The sequence below is a fragment of the Palaemon carinicauda genome, chromosome 2 (genome assembly GCF_036898095.1).
Source record: "Palaemon carinicauda isolate YSFRI2023 chromosome 2, ASM3689809v2, whole genome shotgun sequence".
In the NCBI taxonomy this organism is placed as follows: Eukaryota; Metazoa; Arthropoda; class Malacostraca; order Decapoda; family Palaemonidae; genus Palaemon; species Palaemon carinicauda.
In genome coordinates, this window is record NC_090726.1 from 117,062,841 (window position 1) to 117,082,958 (window position 20,118).

The 20,118-nt window shown below is 46.7% G+C and overlaps 1 protein-coding gene across 2 annotated transcripts in view; it reads left to right on the forward strand.

Moving 5' to 3' along the window:
- Positions 1-2,255: 2,255 nt before the first annotated feature.
- The window catches only part of Hem (Nck associated protein 1 Hem), a 616,888-nt gene continuing 599,025 nt past the window's right edge, over positions 2,256-20,118 (forward strand). Inside the window, exon 1 of one of the 2 annotated variants that reach the window (XM_068351161.1) lies at positions 2,256-2,422. In XM_068351161.1, the coding sequence (XP_068207262.1) occupies positions 2,318-2,422 (105 nt within the window). In that variant the 5' untranslated portion in view covers positions 2,256-2,317. The remainder of the gene's footprint in view (positions 2,423-20,118) is intronic. The other variant, XM_068351170.1, reaches the window with a different exon arrangement.

Genomic DNA, 20,118 nt, shown 5'->3' on the forward strand with positions numbered 1-20,118 from the left:
TAAATAGAGACAATATAGCTTTGGTTGTAACAAGGTAACTGACCGCTACGAAAGGTTTTGTATGACTGGGCAGGGTCAATTGTGGCGAAGGCCTTGATTGTGGCGAGCTTGACGAGTCTTGAAGGGTGAGTCATGGATAATCCCCTGTCCGACCGACCTCTATATATTGGCCTTGCCTAGAATCGACAGAACATTGCAATATCGGAACACAATGCAGCCTTATGTGATAAACTGCCTCGTTTGGCTTCAACTTGCATAGTTGCAACCAACACTATATTGACCGTTTCCAAGACCTGAAGGCTGCAGGGGACATCTCAGCCTCGCACTTTTCCGGAGCTGCTGACGAAGGGATCCTTGGTTGGGGGACATTGGTACCCTGGAGTGACAACGCTGTTATCTCAGCCTGAAGATTCTGGATGGCTTGTTGCTGGGTTTGTAACACGTGGTGAGCCTGCAGCATGGAAGCCGGCGATATCCTGATGCTGGTTCCAGAGGTTCCTGTTTTTGCAATCCTGCCCCTAGGAGATGCAAGCGAGGGTCGTCTCGGCGGTGGTGCCATGCTTGTTATTATCATTATTATTATTACTTGCTCAGCTACAACCCTAGCTGGAAAAGCAGGATGCTATAAGCCCAGGGGCTCCAACAGGGAAAATAGCTCAGTGAGGGAAGGAAACAAGGAAAAATTAAATACTTTCAGAAGAGCAATAATATCAAAATGAATATCCCTTTATAAACTATAAAAACTTTAGCAAAACAAGAGGAAGAGAAATAAGATATAAGATATCACAGTGTGTCTGAGTGTACCCTCAAGCAAACCACGGTTATTACTGTAGGTCCTCTTTTCCTTTTCATTCATTGCGCCATGTTAGATCTTCAGCTGGGTAGGATCAGGAAATGATAATCAGCATGGTTTCGTATCTTCATTGTAACTGATTTACAGTCGAAGGAAAAACAGATAGCCCGTGACGTGGCAATGACATCACTTTTATGGGCGGCGCTTAGGCGCTACAAATGGCACATCTTACACCCCTTCCAGCATGAAGTCTTTTTCTTTGTAATATAATTGTTTCCTCCCCTAACGTTTGTAGTGTTCAAATAACTTGAAATATAGCTCCCGCTATTTATATCGGACTCCATGCATGCTAGTAATAAGCGAGACGGATTGCCTCTAGAATAATATCAAGCAACTACAGTTCTAGCTGGGTCCTCTTGCCCAGTATAAAATCAAGGGATGGTGCCCAGTTCTCTTGACTGTTTACCTGTTGCCCAGATTTTGGGGTACTCCACCGTTTTATCTTTTTGTGAAGTGAACGTTGGAGAGTGGTCGGCATTAGGACACAAGGCAGTCTGCGTGCTACATCTGGCCACAGTCGGCAAAACACTACAACATACATAACTATCAGTGCACTGCCCAATCAACTTGCACCAGTGACGACACAGTGCGAGAATCGAGCGACCAACGGTCTTACCTTATTTTATCCCATCTTGGTCAATACAATGTTCAAAACTACATTAGAAGTGTCGGTAGTAAGTTCTGTAGGCTGAAATACCCACTTTCTGCAGGCTTACTTTTCCACATTTACAAAGGGCCTTTTTTTTTTTTTTTGGTAATCATGTAAGCCCGTAATTTTTCACCTCTGCCCAGTGCCCAATCTTTCAGTGCAAACTATGCCCCCTTAACGCTCAAACTGGCTTACAAACTTTTAGTTTGACAATAAAACTGAATTTTGGTGTGATCATGCATAGACATCCTCCCACCACCCCAGGCTTTGCGACTATAACAAATACTTTACTTTTACTTTTTTACTTTTAGGGGTTTATTTCTCGCCCTCCATCAGACACTAAGAGTCTGCTCAGGCAGGCCTTAGGTGTGTGAAAATAATTTCTTTCCAGTTAATATTTTGTGTTTTCTTCCGGTATTTGAAGCATCTTTCATAAATTACCAAAGGTCGTAGCTTGTTATGGTTTTATACATTAACAAATATATGTACAAAGGTGTAATACTAAAATAAAAGACAGTGTTCAACTCCTGCGTCATTTGCGACTGAACAGAAAAAAATCATTGAGAAAATTACGATTTGTCTATTGTCGGCGCTATAAGCTTTATGAATGGCTGCATTTCTTAATATTTTGAAAGACCAAAACTTTAAAGAAAAAATAATAATTATTAAAAGATTTCACTAATATTTCAAATGAAAACCAAAAGAATAATTTTATCTGTTATTTAATTTTAGTATGACTAATTATTAAGAAATTCACGGATAGAGTAGGCTAGATTTGTTTTGGGTTGTTCCATGAAAATGACAAGATAGAGAAAATGTCGCGAAATTTGTCTCCGACTCAACAAAAGATCGCGGAGAAGTTATCCATTCTCAACGACAGATGTATTGGTATACTAACCAGAATATACAATATTAAAAAGGTAAGGTTTCCGTACAAATGAACCACATTTATTACAGCATCCGGCCTGTCTGACACCTAATGAAAGTGGGCGAGGTCCGGGAATATCCTTGTTGTATTAGGGGAAAATGACCCTTATGGATGGTGCTTTGAATTACGTTATTTTGAAAATGAAAATGCTCTTAAGATTGAATGTTAATGTTTATGTAGTAAACATCTGTCTTTTGAGAGAACATAGATATAGTCCAGACTACCCGTCTTTGTTAACTTATTTGTACCTGAAGCTACGAATGTTTTACAAGCACCATTTCCTGTAACTTAGAAGTTACATTGGTAAAGTTGTAGAATGGTGCAATAAATGGCTTGTAGTAAATAAGACGGGTTTGTAATTTATTTTGTTTTAAATGTTTTTAATAAGGGTTCCTGGTGGAAATCCATATATATTGAGTTATGGAAGGACGACCACCATTATAGAAAAGCTATGGATTTTATTACAGTTACGGACAGAAAAAGCTTTTCTAGGGTGTATGTTTGATTATGACTAACTTAGAATACGGCAGTAGAAGGGGGGTCGCGCGTTACCCTCCCTCCGATAAGTAGGTAGGTAAGGACACGGCTTGTATGTTAAGTTAGAGGGGGTAAATTTAGATTAATTACTGTCAATCTTGAATCGAAATGGGAGGAACTGGCCGCTGATATACAAAGGCTCTGCTTTTCTATTAAAAAACAGGTGTGACCTACAGAACGTCTGGTTCCGGTAAAGTTTTATTGTATTACAGGGTATCATTTCGAACAGAAAATGGTAAATGTCCAAGAAAAGGCCGCACCCATTTTTCAAATATTAACGACGAAAAATGGCAAAAAACGACCAGATTGGTGTTGCACATCACATAGAAACATGAGGAAATGAATACAAAAGAAACTAAGACCTACTCTTACACACAAAATGTAAGCATAATCCGGTAAATTTGTATTGTATTACAGGGTGTGATTCCGAACATAAAATATATGTTTTCCTATAGTAAATAACGTGATTTAACCGAATATGAACTTCATTTCAACCGCAAACAAACAGATCAACCTATTCGCATAACTTTAATTTGTCGAATTGGTTGATGTTATTACTGATGAAATGAAGGTGAAAACTGGTTTAATCACGATATTTCCTACAGGAAAACATATATTTTCTGTTAAAATGGTTAAATATAAACAATGTTGTCATATATGATGGGTTAAAATATTTAAATATAAACACTAGTTCAACGGCGACACTTCCCTTACAAATGTGATGCGAACAATAACATTAGCAACGTTACCAATGGTACACAGTGTTACCGACGATGACGAATGGTACACAGAGTTACCAACGGTACGATGGCATTACTAGCGATAGCAATGCTAGATATTTGCATACGTACAGTGAACCCTCGTTTATCGTGGTAGATAGGTTCCAGACGCGGCCGCGATAGGTGAAAATCCGCGAAGTAGTGACACCATATTTACCTATTTATTCAACATGTATATTCAGACTTTTAAAACCTTCTCTTGTACGTAGTACTGTTAACAAACTACCCTTTAATGTACAGAACACTTAATGCATGTACTACAGTACCCTAAACTAAAACAGGCACAAATATTAAAGGCAATTTTATATCATGCGTTTCCTAAACACGCTAAAAAGCACGTTAAAAAATGGCAACGAATGTTTTGTTTACATTTATCTCTGATCATAATGAAGAAACAAACTGGAGGTAGAGCTTTGCTTATTACCCAGACATATTTCCCATACTATTCCCTTAGAACTACATCACATCTTCCTACTTTAGATATATATATATATATATATATATATATATATATATATATATATATATATATATATATATATGTGTGTGTGTGTATATATATATATATATATATATATATATATATATATATATATATATATATATATATATATATATATATATATATATATATATATATGTATACACATATACATACCTACATATATACATACATACATATATACATAAATACATGCATACATATATATATATATATATGTTACTGTATATATATGGGTTATGGAAAAAATCCGCGAAGTGGTGAATCCGCGATGGTCGAACCGCGAAGTAGCGAGGGTTCACTGTATTTCAAATAATTTTTCCATATAAGTTTTACACAATATATAAAAAGTACAAAAAGGGCACAGAACCTAACAAACCTACCTAACCTAACCTAGTAGTATGACAGGTCACAAACCTCAGGTATTTACTGAGAACGGTAAAATTCTTCATGTTACGAATGATACACAGCGTTACCAACGGTACGGTGACATTACTAGCGATAGTAATGCTAGATATTTCCATACGTATTTTAAATAATTTTCCCATATAAGATTTACACTATAAAAAGTACAAAAAGAGCACAGAACCTAACAAACCCACCTAACCTAACCTAGGAGTTCCCCGGTCACAAAACACATATAATGACTATTGAGGAATGACTTACCTTTTTGCAATTAATGTTATCTTCCATGGAGGTAGACGACTTTTTCCCAAAAATGTACCTTTATAATAAGTAACGGTATAACCACAACGACGTTTCTTTTTGATTTTAGGAATGATGGTTTCGGTATTACAATAAAATACGTGAATGTCTTTCCTGTAAGATAGGAGGGAAACGGCACTGTAAGGGTTGAGGAATTACGTTGTGTGATTTCAGGAAATTATCAACATTGGCTGAAGAATAATTAAATTCACCATGGAATTTAGCAAATGATTTTAGGTATGGAATACTGAAGCCGTTACAAGTATCTATAACTTCCTTCATCGCAAAATACGAAAAAATAAACCTCACTTGAAATGATGGACACCTTACTAGGACAAAGGTTACAAGGGAAAAGGATTTGGTATGAACAGACCACTTAAAGAGACAAAGGAAGGGGGTAGGGAAATATCAGTTGACAACCCCCTTGTGTAAACTTTGAATAGGTATCAGTTCGTGATTGGTTAACAGAAAAACAACGGAGTGTAGAGGGTAAACATGAATGAACTGTATAGGGAAACTAGTCCAGAGAAAGTATTCATGTATGATGAATAATATTGAATGGGAATATATAATGAGATGATTTTTAAATATAAAACTTACCCGCTGGTTATATAAAGAGCTGAAGTCCCCTGACGCCCTGGCAGAAATTCAAATTCTCGCGCTATCGAAGATACGGCAGGTGTACAACCGCACCCTAGCGGTAGGTCAGGTGGAACAACACACCAACTTCAGTTCTTCTTCTGCCGCCATAGCTGGCTGACATATAGAAGTTCGCTCTCGTGGTTTTACTCTCTTGGGAAGTTGTTTGGTGATGTACAACGTTCTTTTCTGAGTTTAAGCTATCGTTAATTGTTTTCTCTTGTTTCTAATCTTGAAATCTTTTTGCTTGAGGTTATCTTTATTAATATTTCCCTTATTTTTTGCTCGTCGGTCTTTCACGTAACCATTCAAAATGGCCGACTCCTCCCCTGCTTTACGTAGGTGTGTTAGTGAAGGGTGTCGTACTCGACTTCCTAAAGGATCTATTGATCCTCATAATTTTTGTGTGAAATGTAGGGGTAAATTTTGTTCATTTGATGATAGATGTAATGAGTGTCTTTCTTTAACTGATGATGATTTTGTAACATACGATCGTTATGTTAGGAGACTAGAGAGGGATAGAGTTAGGCGTAGTTCTTCACGATCTGTGGATAGAGCCTTACCTAATGTTAATGTTCCTAATCCTATTCCTTCCCCCGTGGTGGTAGATCAGGAACCTACTATGAAAGACATGTTTACCGCCATTTTGACTCTTGGTGAGAAAGTTGAGTCCTTAGCGGCAGATAGAAATACGATTTTTTTTCGAGTTAAAGGTACTGAAAAACCGTGATTCTGTCGGAACTGTGGAAAGTGTTTCGGTGTCTGATGTTTGTGTACCGAAAAGTCGCGACTCTCTCGGTATTGTGAAAAGTGTTTCTAATGTGTTTAGTGTTGCGGAGGGTGCGTCTGCACGATCTTGTCGTTCACCTAGCCTAAGACCTCTTTCGATCTCTCGAACCCATGGGAGAAGTAATGTCGAACGGCTTAAGGGAACGAGAAGCGTCATCAATCGTGCAGACGTCCCCTCGGACGTTCCTGTTGCCGTAGCTCAGGCCGTTCACCCTCATCGTAGGAAAGGTGAGGTTCATGCGTTATCCCCGTCTTCCGATGAAGGGTCAGGGAGTGAGATCTGGCGTCGCGCGTCAAGACCGCTTAAACGGACGCATGATGTTTCTCAACGTCAGGAATCACCTGTGCGTCCAGGATGTAGTTCGTGGGACTCACCGGAACGTTTCCGTTCTCCCATCGCTTGCACTCCGGCTAAACGTCCAGTTGTTCCGTAACCGAAATACAAACCACGCTATTTACATTGGGTTTACCTTTTAGCGCAGCTGAAATGGCGAGCCATTAGAATTTAACGAGGGTGTATTACCCCCGCGCTAGTTAGCGAGGGGGGTAGGGGAGTGGTAGCTAGCTACCCCTCCCCCCCCTCACACACAGATGAATGCTCACTTTCACTTTTGGCTCGGACTTTGACAGACGTCTCTGTCTTTGTCCTCTCTTGGCAGCCATTGTTTGTTTGTTTTGTCTTTACTTAATCGCTTACTTTTCTTTTACTCAATATATATGTAAACATGTTTTCATGTTTGTATATATATTTGAGTATAGAAATCAGTAAGTTTCCTTTTCAGATTTGTGTGTGTAGTGTACGATATCTACGTGGTGTCCTCGGCAGTTAGGCCACCACGGCGTAATTTTTATGGGTGGCGATCGAGTTTGACTTCGGTCTTTCTCTCTCTCTCTCTTGAGGTCGTTCACCCTTTTACTACGTGTTACTACGCCCTTGTAGCTTCCTTTCCGTGTGGGGGGGTTGCTACGCCGTACGTTTGTCTCAATTAGTTTATGAATCTAATTGCAGTTTTTTTTTTTTTTTTCCCAGCTTGTAGAACGATTCCCTTCGGGGTTTTCGTTCTTTCTTTAGTGTTCATTCATTTTTAAATTACATAATTACATAGTTTCATAATTATAATTGTTATAATTCTGTTTTGGTTACAGCTCTCCTTCCGTGGGTGTAAGTGGTTGTGAGGGCACGTACCTGTTGTGTAATTCTTGTTTCCTTTCCCTCGGGATTCCTCTTCGGAGCCTTCCCGGGGGAATGAATGTGTACTAATGATTTTTGTTTTATTTTTTTACAATTACCGATCTAGTTCGTTTCTGTAATATGGCAACGGTGTGAGCTGTCTTGTTGAGGCCTGGGGATTCGGCTGTTGCTGCCTTCCCCCTTATATTTTCGTCGGGGGCGTGTCTCTTTCTACTGGAAGTACTCCCGTGACGACGGACAGCTCTTCAGTTCATTTTAGAACTCTCAGGAGGCTTGCCTCCTTGGGCGGGTAACTTTCCTTCCGAGGGAAGTTTTTCCTGTCCAGGCTTGAGTTTTTCCCCTTTTGGGGGGTTCTTCTCTTGCCTTTTTTTCGTGCGACTATGCTCTTGGTCACACCTGCAGTTTCGCTCAAGGGGCTGGGCAACTGCAGGAGCCCCTCTTCGGAGGATTGCTCCTTTTAGGTCACTGGCTGACCAGTCTCTTCTACGAAGTGTTTCTCTTTCGTTCGCGAGAGAGTACACTCATAGAGACTCCTCTTCGGAGGATTCTTCTGCTGCTGTTGCTGTTGGCCTCCCTCGCCGTAAGGCCCACCGTCCGCCTCGTCGTAAGGGCCTCTCATCTCCCTATAAGGGTGCTAAGAGGTGCCTTTTTGAATCTCCGTTTGCAGCCTACAACTCCTTTTTCTTGATCTTCCGCCTTGGTGCAGATGGACAGCAGTCTGATCTCGTCTTCCGACGGGCAACGGTCTTCCCGACGGACAATGGTCTTCCAACGGACGTCATTCTCCCGGCGGACAGGCTACGGTCTTCCGATGGACATCTGTCTCCCGACGGACAACGCAGGTTTCCCCTGCGCGCCCTTCTGCTGTGTTCTCTCCTGCTCCTGCTCAGTGTTAGCGCACAGGCGCTCTCCTGCTCATCAGTGCTTCCTGATCGCTAGCGCTCTCCTTTCGCCAGTGCGCTCCTGTTCGTCAGCGCTCTCATGATGATCATCCCTGCTGTTCCTGTTGGTTCCTGTGCGCCCACGTTTGCCCTCGCGATCTAGAACTTCGGTTCAGGTCTGGGTCAAGGACTCTTCTTCTATGCGCAGGCTTCCACGCGTTGCCTTCTGCTCGTCAGCGATCATCAGCTCGCCAGCGATCACCTGCTCGCCAGCGCGCACAGGCGATTTTAGTACAGTATCGCCTATTCAACAGCGTTATACACGTCAGCGATCACCTGTCTCGGCGATCTGCGGATCGCCCGCGTGTGTTACAGCCGGCACGCCAACGTTCTCCAACACTTCTGAAGGAACATGGTTCGCCAGCTACTAGCTCGCCATCGCCCACCTGCGCATGCTGCTCGCCATCGCGCGATCGCCCGCCTGCGGATGCTGCTCGCCATCGCGCGATCGCCCGCCTGCGGATGCTGCTCGCCATCGCGCGATCGCCCGCCTGCGCATGCTGCTCGCCATCGCGCGATCGCCCGACTGCGGATGCTGCTCGCCATCGCGCGATCGCCCGCCTGCGCATGCTGCTCGCCATCGCGCGATCGCCCGCCTGCGGATGCTGCTCGCCATCGCGCGATCGCCCGCCTGCGGATGCTGCTCGCCATCGCGCGATCGCCCGCCTGCGCATGCTGCTCGCCATCGCGCGATCGCCCGCCTGCGCATGCTGCTCGCCATCGCGCGATCACCCACCTGCGCATGCTGCTCGCCAACGCGTTGACATGCCACAATGCGCCATCGCCAACCTGCACGTTAGCGCTCACCAGCTCACCACCGATCGCCTGTTGATCCATATCGCCAGCGGTCTTCCTCGCCCATGCGGCAGCGTGCTTCATCGCCATCGCGCTAACGCTTGCATTCGCCGCCTCGGACTCGCGCTCATTCACCTGCCCACCCTCGCGACCGCTCGCCTGCGCGCCCGCGCGACCGTTCGCCTGCGCGATCATTCGCCTGCACGCCCACGTGCCTGCACATCTACGCTCATGCGCGTCCGCGCACATGCTCTCCAATGTTCGCCCGCGCGCGAACCAACGGTATTCCATCACGCGGACGGACGGTGTTCCGTCGCGCAAACCGACGGTGTTCCATCGCTCGAACCTACAGTGTTTCTTCGCACGAACGTCGGCTTAATTCTTGCAGTATCCATTGCTCGTCTATGGGTTATCGCTCGCCGACCACCAGCCCTCGCCCTTCCTACCACGCTCGCTCTCCTTCTGCGCTCCTTCGCTCACCTTCGTTTGCGTTCCTGCGTGACCGCGCATGGGCGCTTCCACGTTCGCCCACGCGCAAATCTTTGAATTACCATCGCGCGAGCTCCAGGGCGATTGCGACCACGATTCCCATTGGGGTTTTCGCAGCATGGCCAGCCTGGCGAGTTCTTCTGGAGCGTATTTCCAGAACACGGCCTCACCCCGTAAACGCAGAGCATGGCACTTGCAAGAATAGGAAGAAACTTCAGGGAGGTCTGAGCAACACTCCTCTTTCCAGAACCTGGGTTAGCCCTTCCCCGTCATTCCCTGGAAGGATTTTTGGCGGGGGGCCTTCCGTTCGAGATTTCTCCATCGGCCAAGGGGTGACTGCTTACCCCTTCCTCTGGGGGCTTACCAGGTCCTTTCCCTCCTCGGTTACGGCCCGAGGTTTGGTTCAAGGAAGCTACAGGAAGATCATGGGTACTTTCCTCCTCTCGAGCTCAGGCACCTTGGCCTTTCGTCGTTAAGTATCTAACTTGCGGACAAGCTCGATGTTGTACCATCTGGACGCGCTGACTGAGGGCTTCCTTCGGGTGTCTCATCTGTGGAGGTCGATGACCTCAGACACCCTTCCATCCTTGAGAAGAGTTTGTTTGTGCCCAAGGACAGAGACTTAGACAGCGGCTGTGCGGAGTAAATCGACTTCCGTTTTCACTCCTCCAAGGCGCTTTCTTCCAGACTCTGCAGGGCTCCAGCGCCCTTTTCTTTCAACCACGTCGGCCTAAGTTATCGGCTACAACAACTGGGACAAGGTGTCCAATTGCAGTTTCCTCCTGTCAGGAACAGATGGCACGGGAGGCTCCCCCGGGGGGGCATAGTCCTAAAAGGAGCGGCAGAGTTCACGAACTCTAGGATTGCAGGTTTCTCGCTGGGAGGATGCTTAAGGTTACTCATCCGGATGACAGCTTCCCGATGCCCATTCCCGCACAAAATCTGTGATCAGCCAAGGATATCGCGCCTGCCGTCTCTGTCAGCGAATTCAGTGTCTCGGAACCTCTATGCCATAGCGTCGGCAAGAGTTGCCCGGTTGGGCAGAATGATCCATACCTTAGGTGAAGGTCTTCCATAGGATCATCGACGGCTTCACCCCCGGCCTCTTCAGTCGATCCTTTCTTGTAAGGAAGGATCTGAGAGGAGAGTTCCTTAGTCGACCTCTCAGCCCTGATCAAGTTTGTTGAACAAACTTCGGCCAGCGTAGAACAGCAGAATCGATCAGACTGGTAACAAGGCGACAGGACTCCTTAAACCCTGGATCGGAAGGACGGGTACTTTCAGTTTCCATTCCATCCATCTTCCAGGGAGCGCGTCGAATTCAGCCTAGACTGCAAGTATTCCTGCTTATGATGCAGTGTGGCTATCCCGCCGTGGCATAGCAGGTTTTTTTCCCCAGAGAACTCTCCCTGCTTTCCTCATGGCCGCTCAGGTGCAGGCTTCCGCCTCCTCTGCTTTTTGGAAGGCTGGTCAACTCCGGTAGGCTCGGGTTCGACCTTCTTCAGCGCCGGGACAAGCTTCCGGATGCTTACCATGAGTGTGGGTTCATGGTATTTTGCTTGGAGCCTTCTCTTCTTCTGCCTCAACATCTGGAGTATCTGGCCATGATATTGAGTCAACGGCCTTACCATGTTGGAAACCCCGCTTCTCGTCCGTCCAGCGAGGTTAAGCAACGTCGGTTCTGGTCGGTACTTGGATGGGTGATCACCTGGGGACGCCAGATTCTGTTGCCACATCCTCCGAGCCTTCCTTTCAGTTGGCTGTGGCAAGACTGAGGAGAGTCGCAGTACTTGTTCTCAGTCAAGCAGAGCTTTCAGCCCTACCTTGGAACGTTTCCTAGTTCTCCTTTCCTCATTGACCCGTCTATAGTCCGAACGGTCGCCTCAGGATAAGTTCCATGTGGGGCGGTCCAAGTTCCGGTGGTTTCAGGCAACGTTTAACCGGACTTCCTGGCCCCTATGGGACCAGCGGAACTATTAGACCTGCAATGGGTGTTGACCTATGGAACCTCTTGATGGTAGTGGATATTCTCGTCCTTTCCCCACATTCTTGATGCTGTTCTCGGATTCGTCAAAGGAAAGGGGGGGGGGGGGCATATTCCGGTCCAGGCCTATGGTCAAGACCTGAAGGATACCTCTCCATCATTCAGGCAGGCTTAGGGGCCGTAGTCTGGCCCCTCTACAGATCCTACAGCTCCTGCCGAGTCGCCCCGTGTGCGTCGACTTCATGATTCTGGCGTGTTCTAACCAGCAGGGGACGCATTTTCACACCTTCACATCTTGCAGTAGAGATACCGGGATGATTGAGATTCTCTCAATACCACCATCGGCTCTCTCATTCCAGGCAGAGGAATGTTCTCTCCGACTATCCGAGCAGATCCTTGTAGAGAGAGTGTACCTGGGGGTCTTTGACCTTGAGTAACCAGCAAGTCCTGGTCTGGGGGACCTGATCGCGACAGCTTGGAACCTCAAGCTTCCGCTGTTCTTACCCCCAGTCTCAGACCCCGAGACTCTGGCAAGATGCATTCCGGTGATGGTGGGACAACTTCGACGCCTGCGTCTTCCCTCCTTTTTGTCTGTGGAGAATGGGTCTCAACAAGACCAGGTTGTCTGTCAACCTTTCAATGGGAGAGCTCCACTGGGACTATGCGCAGAACGGTTTCTGGACCCTCTGCTTCCCCTGACGGAACTCCCGGGAGAGCTTCTCCCACGGCACAGACTACTCAAACAACCACACTGCGACATCTCTCCCGAACCGGGGCGTCGCTTCGGCTTCATGCCTGGAGACACTACGCCTCCTCCTCAAGAAGAGACAACCCGCTACAGTCGCGGTACGGAGGTCGCGTCATCTGCGATAGTCATCCGCAGGGGTCTTCCAGGCAAAGTGAAGAGTCTTCGGTGGTTGGTGCCGTGGGAGATATACCTCTTCCCTTGAGGCCTCTTCTCCAGCAATAATGGTCTTATTGCCTTTCGGCGGGAGGAAACTCCTTTCCGCTCTCGGCAATGAAGCCTGTCGCTCAGCCTTTCCCTGATCTTCAGGCTTAAAGGAATAACTTTTTCCTGCCCGCTGGATCTTTCCTCGCTCAGTCGAAGCTACGATCGTCCCTGCCCCAGTCGGAGGAAGACCTCCAACTTGGAGCATGGCTCGGACTTTTAGTCCTTCAAGAGATCTTCTCAAGACCCTTTACGACAGGCCTCGGATTGTATTCCGCCTTGGGTCTCCTGCTCACTCTGGCCACGGCCAGTGTGTAAGCAATCTTCTTGGTCTCGTACGACTCCGCCCTTTCTAAGGAAGAGGGGAAGGCAACATTCAGGTTCGCTCCTGAGTTGTTGGCTAGACTCAGAATCTGGGGGTCCCGGCCCTTCGGTCCAATTCCTTCAAGATTTCGAGTCTCCATTCTGTATCTGATGTCCCAAGACCTTCTCTTTCTTGCCAGTAAAGGAATCGAGAGGTTAGCTTTGGGAACAGCTGCAGTTTGTCCTCAGTTGTAGCCGATTTGGGAGCACAAGGAGGACACGGGGGAGAGTCACCAGTATACCTCTTCAGCCCGGACTCAAGGATATTCATCTCGACCTGTCTCCAGACCCTCCCCCGTCACGTCGCCCTACAGCACGATGTTGGATACATCGCAACGTCCCTCGCCTTCGAGTAATACTACTCTGTGACGCAGGTGCTACAAGCTGGAGTCTGGAAGCGTCTAATGACTTTTGCAGCCCGCTTCCTGCAGGGCGTGACCCACAGGAGTCTCGATATGTTTTCTATCGCTCTGTGGTGGCTACACAACAGCTGGTCTAACCTCAGGCTCCTTTTTGGACAGGTAGCAGAAGGTTGAGGGCATTGTTATCAGGTTTTAGTCTGCATGAACGAAAGAAGTATGTCTGGCCCTTATTTCTTTCTTCATCATCCCCTCTACGGGGAAGCAGCATCCTGGTCTCTGCATAGCTGACCTCGAACCTCTGCAGGTAAACCATGCTTCCTTGTGTTCCGAGTATTGAGTCAATACTGTCGCGTCCCCCATACCCTGACGAGGTGGTATTGGGAACGTCCTAACCCAGAGTTCCTTCTGGAACTCCAGGTCAACTGCCTAGGACGGGTCACACTTCTTCCTTCACACACAAACTTATGTAGGCCACACGGTTCCTTGCGGAGCAAGGAACTTGTGAGGTGCAGGGACTCCTTTTCTCGAGTGCGACTCACTCGGATTCTGAGTCCCTGGGTAAAGCCAAAGCCAGTATGGCTGGGGACTTTCCACCCTACCTAATGGGTAAGTCACCCAATGTAAATAGCGTGGTTTGTATTTCGGTTACGGAACAAATGACAAATTCGAAGATAATTTGTATTTTTCCTAACCATACAAACCTTAGCTATTTACACATATTTGCCCGCCAGCCCTGTCCCCCAAGACAAGTCCTACCTCTAAGTGAAAGTGAGCATTCATCTGTGTGTGAGGGGGGGGAGGGGTAGCTAGCTACCACTCCCTTACCCCCCCCCCCCACTAACTAGCGTGGGGGTCATACACCCTCGTTAAATTCTAATGGCTCGCCATTTCAGCTGCGCTAAAAGGTAAACCCAATGTAAATAGCTAAGGTTTGTATGGTTAGGAAAAATACAAATTATCTTCGAATTTGTCATATCACCGTGTTCGTGTGGATAAGATTCCTTCCGATTCAGACCTTGTTACGATTCATGCTCCTCCTCTTCCTTCAGATTGGCTTTCTTCTCCCGAAATACGTGGTGACGTTGGTTCGAATATTCCTTTAGGGAGTTCTGTAGATCCTAAATGGTCTATGCTTGTGACTATGAAGGAACAACTCTCGTCGTTGATGGATTCTTTTCAACCAGGTGTTGGCGGTATGTCTGGGCGTCAGGTGTCAGATCAGTTATCGCACAGGCGTTTGATGGTCTCTGGTGCTGACGAGTTATCGCTTAGGCGGTCTCCCATTCATAGTGTTCAACGCCAGGTTGATTTTGATGAGTCGCGTCAGAGAGGTTTGGTTGACCGGTTTTCGCCTTCTGGTCGTGTGGAAGAACATCGGCGTCGACAAGTGGACGAGACGTGTCAACGTTTTGAAGTAGTATTTCAAATAATTTTTCCATATAAGTTTTACACAATATTTAAAAAGTACAAAAAGGGCACAGAACCTAACAAACCCACCTAACCTAACCTAGTAGTATGACAGGTCACAAACCTCAGGTATTTATTGAGAACGGTAAAATTCCTCATGTTACGAATGATACACAGTGTTACCAACGGTACGGTGACATTACTAGCGATAGTAATGCTAGATATTTCCATACGTATTTTAAACATCGATTCTCAGCATCGACATCTTGACAGCTTTGATTGTTCGCGTCAACAGTTTTCGGACTCTACGCGTCCACTCAGCGATCTTCGGCAGTTGCCTTCTGAGTCCAAGCGTCAATCTGGTCAACAGCAGTCGGATCCTAAGCGGTCTAGGCAGTTGTTAGTTGACGAAGATCGTCTACCCGTCCATGTTTCACGTCAATCTACTTCGACTTCTCCCCGTCCGTTGGATGCAGATATTGGCTTTGACAGGCAATCCCATCCAGACTTTGCTCCTTCGGTTCAGGCTGCAGCAGTTGCTGCACTGCCAGAAGACGAACTTGAGGAAAAGTCGGATGTGGACGATCCTATTGAGGAAGTCTCTGAGAATGAGGAGGAGAAGCATTATCAACATGCTGTTGATCTTCGCAAGTTTATGTTGATTCTTACTGGAATTTTCACGGATCAGTTTACTCTTGTGGCCCCTCGTTCTCCGCTTTCTGAGTTCATCTTAGGTAAAGCTACCAAAGTTCCAGTTTATACCAAGATGGTTCTTTCTCGATCCTCTAAACGGGCCTTGAAATTAATGGGTTCCTGGTTGGACTCTAAGAAATCTTATGGCAAGACGGCCTTTGCCTTTCCACCCGCTAGGTTGGCTTCTAAATCTAGTGTGTGGTACGAGACTGGTGAAGTGTTGGGCTTGAGTTTTCCTTCGTCTGCCCAAGGGGATTTCTCAAGTTTAGTAGATGCTTCTCGTCGTCTTGCCTTAAGGAAAACGAAGATTTGGTGGTCCATTCTAGAGTTCGATCATTTGCTTAAAGGTCTGTTCAGGGCCTTCGAGGTGTTTAATTTCTTATACTGGGCTCTGGGGGCTTTGAGTAAGAGGGTCTCAGATATGACAGATATGGACACTAGTGGACTGGTTCATTTGATGTCCTGCTTGGACAAAGGTGTGAGGGATGGCTCCAACGAGCTAGCTGCCTTGTTCACGGCTGGATCCTCAAGAAAAGGACCACGATGTGCTCTTCTCTCTGCAGGAGTGTCTCCCTACCAGAAAACGGGCCTTCTTTTCGCACCATTGGCTAATACCTTATTTCCGCAAGAGTTGGTAGGCGAAGTGGCCACTGCTCTCACGCAGAAGGCCACGCATGACTTAGTTACTAATACGACAAGGAAAGTTTTGCCGTCGTCGTTTTCCTCTCGTAAGCCTAAGGAATCCTCTTCTGGTTTTCGACCTTCTCAGTCCTTTCGTGGGAAATCCTCTGGAAGGGGCTCTTTCAAACCAGAAGGAAGGAAACCTAGAGGCAGAGGGGGCAAGTCCGGCCGAGGTAAAGTCTGACTGCCCTTTCCTTCAGACACCAGTGGGTGCCAGGTTGACTCACTTCTGGGAGGCTTGGGAGAGAAATGGAGCGGACCCCTGGTCCGTCCAAATGTTAAAGGAGAGTTACAAGATCCCCTTCCTGGCAAATCCTCCTTTAGTCACAGATCCGGTGGATCTTTCGCCCAAATACAGAGAGGGACCGAAGAAGCAAGCCATGTGTCTTCAGACGTCTCTTTTATTAGAGAAGCAAGCAATAGAGGAAGTGCAGGATGTTACGTCTCCGGGGTTTTACAACCGCCTTTTCCTAGTACCCAAGAGTTCCGGGGAGTGGAGACCGGTTCTGGACGTAAGTGTGCTAAATGGTTGCGTCCAAAATTCGACGTTCACTATGGAGACTCAGAAGACAGTTCTGGCGGCTGTGAGGAAGGACGATTGGATGGTCTCTATAGATCTTCAAGACGCCTATTTCCACCTTCCGATTCATCCCAGCTGCAGACGTTATCTGAGGTTCATGGACGGAAACAAGGTCTTCCAGTTCAGGGCTCTTTGTTTCAGACTCTGCACGGCTCCTCTATTGTTTACCAAGATCATGCTGAATGTGGCAAGCATGCTGCATTCGAGGGGAATCAGAGCCTCTCTGTATCTGGACGATTGGCTGATAAGAGCCTCCTCAGCCGATTGTTGTTTGAAGGACCTCAAAATGACTTTGGATCTCTCCAGAGAACTGGGCCTCCTGGTGAGCTCGAAAAAATCGCAACTGACTCCATCCCAAGAGATTCTTTATTTGGGGATGGAGATTCACAGTCGGAGTTTTCGGGCTTTTCCGTCGTCAGTGAGAATTCAGGCAGCCCTCCTAAAAGTCCAAACTTTCCTGAAGAGAGAACTTTGCTCCGTAAGAGATTGGATGAGCCTTCTGGGGACTCTCTCATCATTAGAGAAGTTCGTGACCCTGGGGAGGTTGCACTTGCGTCCTCTTCAGTTTCATCTCAATCGCCATTGGAAGGAGGGGACAACCTCGACAGGGAGTGCATTCCCATCTCGGTTTCCATCAAGTCTCATCTTCAATAGTGGTACAACGAGCCCAGACTGAAAGAAGGCTTGTCTTTTCTTCAGAAGAGCCCAGACCTCGTGTTGTGTTCCGACGCCTCCAACTCGGGGTGGGGAGCCACTCTAGAGAAGAAGGAGCTTTCGGGGACTTGGACTGTGGAGCAAACATCTCTCCACATCAATCAAAAGGAGCTTTTGGCTATTCATCTGGCTCTCATAGGCTTCGAGAAGCAGATCAGGGGCAAAGTGGTCCAAGTCAATGCGGACAGCACGACAGCTCTGGCCTATATTGTGAAACAAGGCGGGACCCACTCTTGGCCTCTGTACGAGATTGCAAGACTTCTTCTCGTTTGGGCAGAGGAAAGGAAGGTGACTCTTTTGACTCGATTCATCCAGGGGGTCAACAATGTGAGCGCAGACAGACTCAGCAGGGGAGGTCAGGTTCTCTCCACAGAGTGGATTTTACACCCGGACGTCTACAAGAGTCTGTGGCGGTTATGGGGTCGACCTCTCGTGGATCTCTTTGCCACCGCAAAGACAAAAAGGCTGGAGTGTTACTGCTCTCCGGTTCCGGATCCCGAAGCCTTGCACATAGACGCCTTTCTGATGAACTGGTCACACATGGAGGTTTATGCTTTCCCTCCGTTCAAGATTCTTTACAAAGTGATTCAGAAATTCATTTCCCACGAAGAGACCAGAATGACACTGATAGCTCCGTTCTGGCCGTCAAGGAGCTGGTTTCCAGAGGTACTGGAATGGATGGTGGATTTCCCGAGAAGCCTTCCCATAAGACCCGATCTTCTCAGACAACCTCACTTGGCCCGAAATCATCTAAACCTCCGAGCTCTACGTCTGACTGCCTTCAGACTATCGAAAAACTCGCTAGAGCTAGAGGATTTTCGAAGAAGGCAGCCAAGGCAATTGCGAGGGCAAGGAGGTCTTCAACCATCAAGGTGTATCAGTCCAAGTGGGAGTTATTCAGAGAGTGGTGTAAGACTAACGCGATTTCCTCTTCCAGTACCTCTCTTACCCAAATAGCAGATTTTTTCTTGGACCTTAAATTTAAACATAACTTCTCGTCATCTACTATTAAAGGTTACAGGAGTATGTTGGCAACGGTTTTTAGACACAGGAACCTAGACCTTTCTAATAATAAGGATCTACAAGATTTGCTTAGGTCTTTTGATACAACCAAGAAGATTCAAACAGCTCCCCTTGCCTGGAATTTGGATGTTGTCCTTAAATTTCTCATGAGTGACAGATTTGAGCCTTTACACTCGGTTTCATTTAAGGATTTAACCTTGAAAACACTTTTTCTGGTTACCCTTGCCACTGCTAAAAGAGTTAGTGAGGTACACGCTTTAAGCAGGAACATTGGTTTTTAAATATTAAACTTAGCCGGTGAATATATAAATAGCTGACGTCTCCGACGGTCGACAGATTCCAAAAACTCGCGAGCGATCGCCATGAAGGTTGTCGGGTGTGCCCACCAGCGCTGACTATCGGCCAGATACCGCATATACTTCTCAACCAAACCAGTTCTTCTCTGTCGGTGGTCCAGACAACATTGGTTCCGCTCGCGCTTGACCTCAAGTTTCTACCGATTGGTGAAGTACTTGGTTTTGGTTTTATTGCTTTCGCTGTGTTGGTTTTTTGCTTCAATAAAACTCTTGAAACCCTTTTTTGATTTTTGTTGATGAACTTGGCTTTCATTTGGATTTTCTTTGGATTTTCATAATGGCTGACCCTTCTCCTGTCTATCGTAAATGTGCGAAAGACTGTAACAAACGTCTTCCGAAAGCTTCTATCGATCCTCATACTGTTTGTGCTAATTGCCGGGGTAAATCCTATCAATTAGGAGATCGGTGTGAGGAATGTGTGGTTTTATCGGAATTCGAGTGGTTGGAGTATGAGAAATATACTCGGAAACTCGAAAGAGATAGGGTGAGAAGAAGCTCTTCTAGATCTATAGATTTTTCCTCTTCCCATGCCCCTGAACCTAATCCTTCTCCTGTAGTGGTAGTTTCAGAACCCCCTATTGGCACTCATGAACCTTCAATGCGTGAGATGTTATTGGCTATTCAAGCGTTGGGTGAGAAGGTCGAAACCTTGGCATCGGACAGGAACCAGCTTATGTCCGACGTTAAGCTTTTAAAGGGTGAAAGTGGTAAAGTGGAAAGTGAAAGTGGTAAAGTGGAAAGTGCGACTAATGTGTTTAGTGTTGCGACGGAGGGTTCGTCTGTTCGTGCTTGTCGCTTACCTAGTCCGAGACCTCTTTCAAGCTCCCCTGCACCAGGGAGAAGGAATGTCGTAGGACTTAAGGGAGTGAGAGGTGTAAACCAAAGTACAGACGTTCCCTCAAAGGTATCAGACGTTGCTCCTCAAGCACGTCCTTACCATAAGACGGGAGAAACTAAATTCTCCTCGTCTTCCGATGATTTGCCTCATAAGAAACCTTGGCGTAAGGTTTCAAGACCCTTAAAACGCAAGTCAGTCCCTTCAGGACAGGTAGTCATTGGGACAGCTCTGACCGTATTCAGTCATCGGATGGCTGTTCGCCTGTTAAGCGTAAACGTGACGCTGAGTCCGAGGGTCTCGTTCGGTGCGATGACTTGCATATACAGACGTTGCCGACGTCACGGCCCGTTTCGACTCCCGTTGACCCTAA